The sequence below is a fragment of the Saimiri boliviensis genome, chromosome 12 (genome assembly GCF_048565385.1).
Source record: "Saimiri boliviensis isolate mSaiBol1 chromosome 12, mSaiBol1.pri, whole genome shotgun sequence".
Lineage (NCBI taxonomy): Eukaryota > Metazoa > Chordata > Mammalia > Primates > Cebidae > Saimiri > Saimiri boliviensis.
In genome coordinates this window covers 85,618,030-85,627,934 of record NC_133460.1, presented here as the reverse complement: position 1 = coordinate 85,627,934, position 9,905 = coordinate 85,618,030, and the positions used below count along the sequence as shown (strand labels likewise).

The following is a 9,905-nucleotide window of genomic DNA, read 5'->3' as shown; positions in this document are numbered from 1 at the left end:
AAAGAAAATAAAAATAAAAAAGAAAAGAAAAGAAAGAGACGGTGAAAGCATCTACATTCCCCCTCTACCTTAGTACATACTTGGGGTGCCAGTGTGAGAACTGATTTTCTAATCTTAGAGCTCCCTCTGCTGGGGGATGAGACTCCTACACAAAGGGAGGGATGAGACCTTGACTTAGTGGGAATAGATGGAAGTCTGCAGCCAGAAGACCCTTTCTGGGCACTCAGGACATGGAATCAAGTGAAGGCCAAGAAGTAGACAAGTTTGTAGTTTATTGAGTAACAGCTGGCTTCATAGACGTTATCACTGGGGACGGTTGATGGGAGAAGCAGGAAAATGTTCTCAGAGGATCCCACTGGATCCTTTCACCTGCCCTGCCCCACCCACCACTGCAGCCAGAGGTCATGGGAGTTGGGATCTGACTACACTCTGTGAACTTACCACCACTCATTCCATCCCCAAGCCCATCTTTTATGTGGACTAGCCACTGATGCCTGGGACCTTCTTCTTCCTGGGGGTGGGGAATGGAGGTGGGGACAGGACCAAGGCTCGAGAAAGAAAAGAAGTTAAGGTGGGGTGTTTTGTTGAATGTCTAATAAATGTCAGTGGAACAGGCTGGGTGGTGGTTCATGCCTGTAATCTCAGCATTTTGGGAGGCCAAGGCAGGTGAATCACCTGAGGTCAGGAGTTCAAGACCAGCCTGGCCAACATGGTGAAACCCTATCCCTACTACAAATACAAAACCCCATCCCTACTAAAAATACAAAATTAGACAGATATGGTGGTGCATGCCTGTAATCCCAGCTACTTGGGAGGTTGAGGCAGGAGAATCACTTGAACCCAGGAGGCGGGGGTTGTAGTGAGCCAAGATCACACCATTGCACTCCAGCCTGGGCAAAAAGAGTGAAATACCATTAAAAAAAAAAAAAAGACAAGACAATGGAACACAAAATTCCCTGTCTTAGCATTGTACATTTGGGGCGTAGTTGCCTTTGAGGATGTGGTAGTTATACCCTCTCTGATACCTATGGAGTTTAAGCACCATTCCTACAGCTGTGTCCTTCAGGAGGGGTGCAGTGGGAGCTCTTCAAGGGGAATGCTTGCTCTGCCTTTGTGGCTTTTTGGCTGGGGAAGGGGGTTGGGATTATAGGATTTAGATTTGAGGTCATGATGTCAGAACACACTAGGAGCTCCCAAGACTGTCCCTGAAGACGCCCATGCTGCAGGGTGGGGTGGTAGGGGAGACAGCAAGGGCAGTACAGGACACAGGCACTCCTTTGTCTGGTAGAGAGGAAGAGAGGGAATGGAGTTGTTCCAGGATATAGGCGATGGCACTAAGGAATGCCTAAGTCCCCTGACAACCTTGTCCCAACATGTCTTCCTCTGCCAGCCCAGTTGGCTTGGGGAGCTAGGTATCAGAAACCTGAAGGATTCAGCCCGCTTTGGCCTGCTAATGTCTCCAAGTCTCTGTCTTGAGGTCCTGGGCTCCTACTATGTATAGAAGGGATGAGGTACCACCAAAAATAACTTGGCTGGTATAACAGTTTAGAGAAGGAAGTCCCACCTGCAGGCTGGCTGGCAGGCAGGTGGATGTGAGGCTGGGAAGGGAAGTCAGATGTCAGCACATACCAGGATAGCATGCCTGCTCTTAGCTTTCAGGACCCAATGTCCACATACACACCTGTATCATGTATGTATGTGCGTGGACACTCAAGCACAGGAGGGAGGGGTTATGTGCTCTGCTCTTTGCAACCAGAGAGGGGAAGAAAAGCCTTATGGAGGTATCTCCCCTAGCCTAATAGCTAGCTACCCTCAATGGCCATCTGCCCACCAAGGCCCCTGCCCAGTGCCAGACAGATAGGCAAGTGGCAGGGGTGACATGACTCCACTGAAGCAATAGCCCAAGGAGGTGAGGGAGGGGACAGAGGCTGACCCTCCTCAAAGCCCCTTGTTGTAGTAGACCACTTCAACGCTGGGGTTTTGCTCATGGATCTGAGCTCTCAGCTCTGGTTCCAGCTTGCTCACGTGTATGGAGCTGCAACAGAACAGCACAGTCCAGTTAATGTCCCCTGAACCCAACGCCACTCAGGCCCAGGGATTGCCATCCCACCTCTTCCCAGGCAGAAGAATCCTCTCTCCTTCCTGCTGCCAGAAGGACTGGCTCACTGTCATTCCCCCACTCCCAGAATCAGTGGAGTGCCTGCCAGGCCTCCTTCCTGAACGCACCGGAGGATCCTAGGTCAGCTGGTCCAGAGATGCAGAGTCTGATCCAGAGCCCCCGCCCAGCCCAGGGACAGCACTTACCTCTTCTGGGGGAATAGGGCACAGCACAGCGGGGTCGCAAATACCAGGCTGGGGGAGACGAGTGTTGAAAAGTTTGTAAAGCTTTGGCCTTAGGGTGTTCCCTCCCTGCACCCTGCCCCATCCTTGGGGATAGCCCCTAGGGGTGGAGATTGATTAAAGCTGAAAGGACCTTTTAGGAATAGTAAACCCAACCTGGACATCAGGTTCTGAGGAAAGAGACTCCCACAGCCAGTAAGTGGCAGAATCAGGAATTAAATGGGCGTGAAACTGCTGGATGGCACGAAAAGGTCCATTTCCATGGTTTCCTCTTATAGGTGAAGACTGGAACCCCCTCAACTAAACACTTGACCTTCAAGGACAGGGATGAACCTCTAACACACTCATAGACCCTACAGGTGTCCAAGACACACACCTACTGAATGTATGAATGGATAATGTCTATAAACATCTTTTTGGAATGCAGTGGCATGATATTGGCTCACCACAACCTCCGCCTCCCGGGTTCAAGCGATTCTCCTGCCTCAGCCTCTCAAGTAGCTGGGATTACAGGCATGTGCCACCATGCCTGGTTAATTTTGTATTTTTTTAGTAGAGACAGGGTTTCTCCATGTTGGTCAGGCTGGTCTCGAACTCCTGACCTCAGATGGTCCACCTGCCTTGGCCTCCCAAAGTGCTGGGATTACAGACGTAAGCCACCGCGCCCAGCTGTCTATAAACATCTTAAAGGCAATCCATACCTACCAACATCTACCATGGACAAGGCACTCCCACACACCCCAGCTAACTCCTTGCACACTTACCAGAAGCCCACCAGTCCCACCTGCAGGGGTGCCCCCAGCCAGGGGCGGCGCTGTGGAGAGAAAGAGAGAGAATGGAATGACTTGTGTCCCCTGCCTCACTAACTGTCACCCATTTCACCCGCCATGGCTCTATCCCATTAGCCTTTCCCTGGGGCCCTTGGAACTGTGGCCCTTTTCTTTCCTCCAAGGCGACGACAGGGCTGGGACCTCCAGATCGCACCCTTCCACTCCAGCCAGGCCTGTCTGCTGCTCACCCTCCCTGCCATCCCATGACACATTCTTGCCTCTCGGAACTGGTTGCCATGGCACTCCTTGGCCCTCTTTTTTCTTCCCTCACTTCCTCCAGGAGCTGATTTCTTCAGGAAACCTCCTCTGAACCTCCATTCACTTCTTTCCACCCCAGTGGCATGAATCTGACCCTTTCCAAGCACATCTCCCCCTCGGCACTCTTCTCAGTTTGCTCTGGCCGCAGGGACCACCAGTCTGTTCCTCAAATGTGCAAACCCTCCTGCTGCAGTGCCCCTGCACTGACTGTTTCCTCTACCCCAAATTCTTCTCTGCGTTCTTTGGCTCTCTCTTTCTCACCCTTTGGGGCTTTAGAGACCCCTTCTCTGTGTAGACCATCCTATCTACACAGCTCTCCTCCATGAATCTCAGTTACACTGCCCAACTGCTTTCCTAAGAAGGACGTATTATAATTTCTAATAATGTATTGGCTGGGTGGTGGTGGCTCACGCCTGTAATCCCAGCACCTTGAGAGGCTGAGGCAGTTGGATTACAAAGTCAGGAGTTCGAGACCATCCTGGCCAACGTAGTGAAACCCTGTCTCTACTAAAATACAAAAAAAAAAAAAAGAAAGAAAGAAAGAAAAATTAGCCAGGCATGGTGGTGCATGCCTGTAGTCCCAGCTACTTGGGAAGCTGAGGCAGGAGAATTGCTTGTACCCAGGAGATGGAGGTTGCATTGAGCCGAGATCACACCACTGCACTCCAGCCTAGTGACAGTGAGACTGAGTCTCAAAAAAAAAGGAATGTATTTATCGGATGCCTCCTTGTTTACTTGTTTCTGCATCAAACTACAAACTTCATGAGGACAGGGGCTGTAACCATCTTGTGCAGTGCTGTCTCCTCAGCCCTAAAACATGCCTGGTGCAGAGTCAGCGCTCAGTCCATTTGTAAATAAATAATTCCGTGAATGAGCCAGAGCTTGTGCCCGTGCTTTGCTTCTGTGTCCTGTTCGTGTCTGTGTGTGGCTGTGCGGCTGTGTACCTCTCAGTACGGAGGCACTCGGGGGTGAGAGAATGAGCATGAGATCCAGTGTGGCTGTGACAGTCCCCTCCTGTGTGTGTCAGAAGCCTCTGAGGTAACACTGGGGGAGCTGATTTCCTTCCCTTGTCCTCTCCTCTCCTCCTGCCCCCGAACTGTTCCTTCACCTCAGGCCGGTTGACTCTTGCGGAATGAATGAAGGTGGAGGGGAAGGTGCAGGGCTCAGGAAAAGGGCTGGCAAGTCTTAGAGAGTCAGGCCAGGCTGGAGAGAGGGTTGGGGACTGGTCATTTCTTCTTCCAGCCACCGCCACTTCCAGGACAGGAGAGGTAGTGTCGCCTACCTTCAGAAAGTCTTTCTTCTCCAGAGTGTCCATTATCAGTGGGGGGATGGCTGTGGGAAGAGCAGGGCCAAGGAGAGAGTTAGTAGCGGAGTCAAAGTCCGGAACTGTGAAGGGCGACCCCTCACATCTCCTCCCACTCTCCCCAGAGTCCTCCAAAGCCCCTGACTGCACCCGCTTCTCTCAGAGCCTCCCGTGCCCCACCCAGCCTCTCCCTCCTTACCCATGGCAGGAATCGCCATGCAGATTCTTGAAATCACTACCTGGAAGATTCCCTGCTTGGCTGCGGTCACCGAGTAGCCAAGCCTCTGACCTGCCTCGTCAGTCACTGGGATGCCCACCTGCAACTCCCTGCGAAAGGAAGGGGGTTGGCATCAGATCACACACCCTGGATCCTCTCTGCAATGCCCGAATGGGCAGCACCTTCACAGTGTCCCACACACACCCCAGACAAAGGCTGGTTCTCCCACCTGAGGATCCCAGGGTCAGACTGAGCCAGGACCCAGCAGCTCCTGTCTAGAGAGGGAGAGGGACATCCCCATTCTGAGTCAGTCTGCGTGGCTGGGCAGTGTGCTACATTATACTGGGCATGCATATGCCAGGAGCTGGGGCCACTCACCTCTGCCTCATCAGGGGGATGTTGATGCAGTTGGCAGCTGCCACCGCTGCAAAGGGCACAAATCTGCCGACCAAGGGGGGCAGGTGCTGGGGAGGAAGGGTGTTGTTCAGTAGCCCAGAGGGCCATGGGGTGGTGAGGGACTCTGGGGAGATATGGGGACATATAGGTCAGGACTGGAAGTATAATGAGGAAGGAGGAGGCAGACAGAGGATGAGTCGGGGGTCAGGGGAGTAGGGGCCTTTACCTTGGTGAGGGATTTGAGTCCCAGGGCTGTGGCCACAGCTCCAGTGGTGGCACTCACATAGGCTGTCCCCAGCTGCCTGTGGGTAGAAGAGCCACGTCACAGGAGAGAGGTGAAGAGTCCAGCATGCAGCCCTTTCCTTTAGGGATATGCCAGATTCTCAAAACATGAGGCGTAGAAGGGGAAGCTCATCTCAGAGCAAGCCCTCCCCTCCATCTCCAGTGTGAACTTGTCTGGAAGCCCCGGTCACACCCTTTGAAGAGGGCTGGGTCCCCCACAGCATACATAAGAGGACCTCATGCCTTCAGTTAGGCAGGGTAAGTTGAGGCAGGGCAGGCTGAGGAGAGGGCACTGAGCACTGGCTGCATGAACCACAGGGGCACGAGAGAGAAAGGGGAAGGCACTGGTGGACTTGGAGAAGGGGATCGGACAGGACCGTGCAGCTTCTGCTGGAGGCTGACTCTCACCTCACGGTGATGGGAGCGTCACCACTGCGGTTGGAGTAGTTAACGATGGCATTGAAGGACTGGTTCACCCACTGCCAGAACACCACAGTTGGGGTCTTCCTGAGGGAACAAAGACACTCACTTCTGCCCCGTCTACAGTGGCCCTCATCTTTGGGCCCCTGTAATGAAATCAAAGGTTATTCTCCAAGCCTAAGAAGGGACCCAGTTGATGGCCCTGGAACCAGTTCTGGTAACTGCTATGTGCCCCACCCCCTCCACTGACACAAACACACCTACTGTCTCTGGTGCAAGAGAATTCCGAGGCTGAGTTCTGACAAACGGAAGGGATTCTAACACAACCTTTCATCCACCCACTACTCTGCCCCAGTTGGCCCAGACAAGAGGCACCTAGTTAAGCCATGCTCTAGCTCAGGGCATTCAGAAATGGGACATGCGACGAGACCTGCCTGTAGAAGGTGAGCATGCAGCCGGTGATGGTCATGTTCATGGGCACCTGGGCTGACATGCGGCCAATCAGGACCACCTTCTCCCCGGTGTCCGGATGGAAGGCGGAGTCATACACATACTTGGCCCTCCACAGCTGGTCCTCAGTGATCCCTGGGGTCACCACACCGGCCCTGCAGAAGTTGGCAAGGAGCAGACACGCTGTGTCAGGAGGCAGACCTGCCCTCCCAGGCCCCACCTGCCCAGCTCAGGGTAACTCTGGACAGAGAACCAGGAACTTCAGCCCCCAATCTCAGCATAAGTAAGTTCCTTGTCTTTAGAGGAGGGCCAAAGTTTCCCAGAAGTGGGGGCTCCTATTTCTATTTCCCTTCTAGCCACACAAAGAGGGGTACTCTTCTGTTTCTGCCAAAATGCTGGGCCATGGGTGATGGTGGTTTCCAGTGGGTCAAAAATGGCTGTGAGCATTGCGAGAATTTTTCCTCCCAAAGATAAGGAGGATTCCCTCCTATCTTCCTGGGACTCCACTTTGAGCACCTCTATTCTTGCAGAGGGTGGCCCACCAACAGGATAGGTCCCTGTAGAGGTTTGTGAAACATAGAGCACCCCCTCTCATAAATATTAATGCCATCTTCTCAATCTAAACGACCTAAAATCCTTTGAGTTAAAGCTCTGTACCTTAGTTATCTGTGATGCCAGCAGAGGGGGCCAGAGAGTGAGGGGGATTGAGGGACAGGCTCACTGTTAAGCTTGAGGAGGCAGGTAACAAACATACCAATCATAGAAAATGAGATCCTGGCACACAGGGTCAAATGGTGGGGGGTTCACCTGTAGTTCTGCACAATGTTCCGAGAAGCTTCCAGCTGTGCCCCAGACAGCAGCAGATTTCGAGGATCAGTAACAGTGAAAAAGTGCCGGGCTCTGCCCATGAAAGTACTTTGGTCCCAGCGAGGTTCCTGGATGTTGATGTCTACAGGCAGTTCACCCATTTTCTGCAGGACAGAAACAAGGGTCAGAGTGGGGGTCCAAGGGTCCAAGGGCTCCAGCTAGGGGAAGCTTTGGTGCCCCTGCCCTGGCCCCTAAGCTTATCATCAGTCCCTTCAAGAGCTCAAGGTGACTCTAGATAGGTAAGCAAGAATGTGGGGAGGAGCTGTTTCCTGGGCAATGTCCCGGCTAAGGGACTTGTAGCCGCTGGAGGAGGAGGAGGGGAAAACCAGAAACAGGAAAACAGATCTCCTTGTGCTCTGTCCTGGTACAGATTTTCATGAGTGAGGATCTACATGTGTATGGTAGACACATGAACAGCAACAGACATCCCAGCTACGTGTGCTGCAGATGTACAAAAATATATAATGTACACACATTACGAAAACACGCATGCTCAGGTTAGCTTTAGGCCCCAGCTGCGCTGAGACCTGGATACAAACCCCCAAGGCTTTTTCAAAAGATGGCATAAGACGTCCCACGCTCCAGTCCCTGACTGGAGGAGAGCAAGACCTGACTGGCCACCCAGGGCTTACCTGTTCCAGATCTCTATCAGGGCACTCTGATGTCAGCCTGTGTGTGCATGTGGGCACACACAAGTCCCCTCGACAGACCCATTTTCTCCAACTCACGCTGAATGACCCCAGGCTCTCCATGGTCCCTGGCCAGGCAGAGCTGGCACAGACACTCATCCACCTCTCTCTGAGCCACCTGCCTCTGGATAAGAGCAGGATCCATTGGTTGTCCCCTCCACCCAGCACAGAGAGGAAAGCCTGGCGCAGCCATCTGGCTGCGTTGGGCAGAATCCTACAGAATGACTAATCCTCTCCAGCCACACTTCCTCCCACAGAGGCAGGCACGCCCTCCCCTCACACTCACATACCCACACACAATGACACCATCATGCACGCCCTTCCCAGACATACAGACAGCACGGAGGTGCCCTGTATACACCAGTCCTCAAAGACCGTTACAGGCACAGCCGGGGCCCATCTGAAGACACTTGAATGTGTGGCTACACACAGCCCCACCCTGACATTCCTCCACCAACCTCCCTTGTGCCCTGTGGACCTGCAGAGAGGCGGATACTGACTGCACCAGGACAGTTTCAAGGCAGGCTTCCTTCTCTGACCCCTATTCTGTAACTCCGCCAGCCTGGGACAGCAAGCACTCACGCTTTCCTGGGCTCTCTGAACCTCTCAGAACCGCCTTCCTCTCTGCCTCGGCTGTTGCCGCTGCCGCCGCCGGGCCCTCCCAGCCGTCACACGGGACGTCACGCCTGACGCCGATCAGCAGGGAGGGGCGGGAGCTTCCCGGCCGCGCCCAAGTGGTGGGCTCGGGGATTGGCAGAGCCTGGGGGCGGTGGGTGTCATTTGAGGCTATGCTCCAAGTCCGGGCCACCGAGACCAGGCCCTAAGCCGCTTTCTAGAGCCAATCATACCTCGGGGATCAGTTCTGGCCCCCTTCCCAGCCAGAGAGAGGAATGAATAGAGCCGCTGTTCCCTTTGCTTACAGTCCCCTGGCGGGCTTAGGGAGGTCCCAGCCCTGAAGCCAGGGGTCTAGGTGTCCAGAGAGAAAGCCCGGGGCACAGGTGGGCGGCATGGAGGGGCGGTCCTCCGCTGGTACGCCGGAAGGGACTCGGGTTACCGCCTGGTTTGTTTACTTGATGGCTGCCTTGGCAATGGCCTCTGCCTGCTTGCCCCACTCGGCTCCTACCCCGGGAACCAAAAGTTCTTCTTGCAGCAGCGCGGCATTTGGCATTCGCATCACTTCAGAGCTCCGTTCCTGGCGTGCCTGCGCCCCTTCCTTGTCCGCAGCCCTCTCCCTGCTCCCCCTCTCTGGCCCCTAGCTCCACTGTGTCCCTGGTCTCCTTACGCTCCCAACCCTTAGCCCGGCACCCCAGACGGTAGCCCCACCCTGGGATGTGGAGGGGCAGACAACCCCAGTAACCCTGTGGTCTGCATCCGAGCAAGTGCATCAGAAGGATTCTTAGGATTCTTTCTGTCCTGGGACCAGCCGCGCCACTCTGCGACCGTTCCAGAACCGGGTGGCCAGAGACACCTTCTGACAGAGGAGGAGGATGCAAGTGAAGAAAGCACCCCTCAGCCACGCACACACTCACAACTTACCCAGTCACCGCACAGAGCATGCCTGCAGCAAATGCAGGCTCACGTCCCGCTCTGCCCCATGACATCCCCCCATGGAGACCTCAAGGGTGCCCACAGAAGGGTGGCAATTCCAGGAGCCCCGTTAGCTGGCTTGGCTCGGAGAAGAGGTAGTTCTAGCAGGAGGGGAACAAGCCAAGACCCAAGCCCTAAATTTGCAGGATGGGATGGGGTGTTAGAACCAGAACTGGGGAGGGTAAAGAACTCTGCTGCCCGGGGACCAGGTAACTCGCGGCTGTACCCAGTACCTATGGGAGGTGCCGGGAGGGAGTGACTGGCGG

At 54.3% G+C, this 9,905-nt stretch overlaps 1 protein-coding gene across 5 annotated transcripts; it reads right to left on the bottom strand.

Annotated features, from left to right (window-relative positions):
* Positions 1 to 255: 255 nt before the first annotated feature.
* Positions 256 to 9,861, bottom strand: SFXN3 (sideroflexin 3). 5 transcript variants are annotated; one of them, XM_074382763.1, is made up of 11 exons: positions 9,589 to 9,861; positions 7,304 to 7,467; positions 6,477 to 6,651; positions 6,035 to 6,129; positions 5,571 to 5,646; positions 5,327 to 5,412; positions 4,931 to 5,058; positions 4,711 to 4,760; positions 3,105 to 3,154; positions 2,305 to 2,352; positions 256 to 2,035 (listed from the first exon to the last, which is right to left on the bottom strand). In XM_074382763.1, the coding sequence occupies exons 2-11, from the start codon at positions 7,462 to 7,464 to the stop codon at positions 1,939 to 1,941; spliced, it is 966 nt and encodes a 321-aa protein (XP_074238864.1). In that variant the 5' UTR covers positions 7,465 to 7,467; positions 9,589 to 9,861; the 3' UTR covers positions 256 to 1,938. The 5 variants fall into 5 exon arrangements, with proteins under 5 accessions (XP_074238864.1, XP_074238863.1, XP_074238866.1 ...); XM_074382762.1 differs by lacking the exon at positions 9,589 to 9,861 and adding an exon at positions 8,635 to 8,750; XM_074382765.1 differs by lacking the exon at positions 9,589 to 9,861 and adding an exon at positions 8,511 to 8,601.
* Between the last annotated feature and the right edge of the window lie 44 nt (positions 9,862 to 9,905).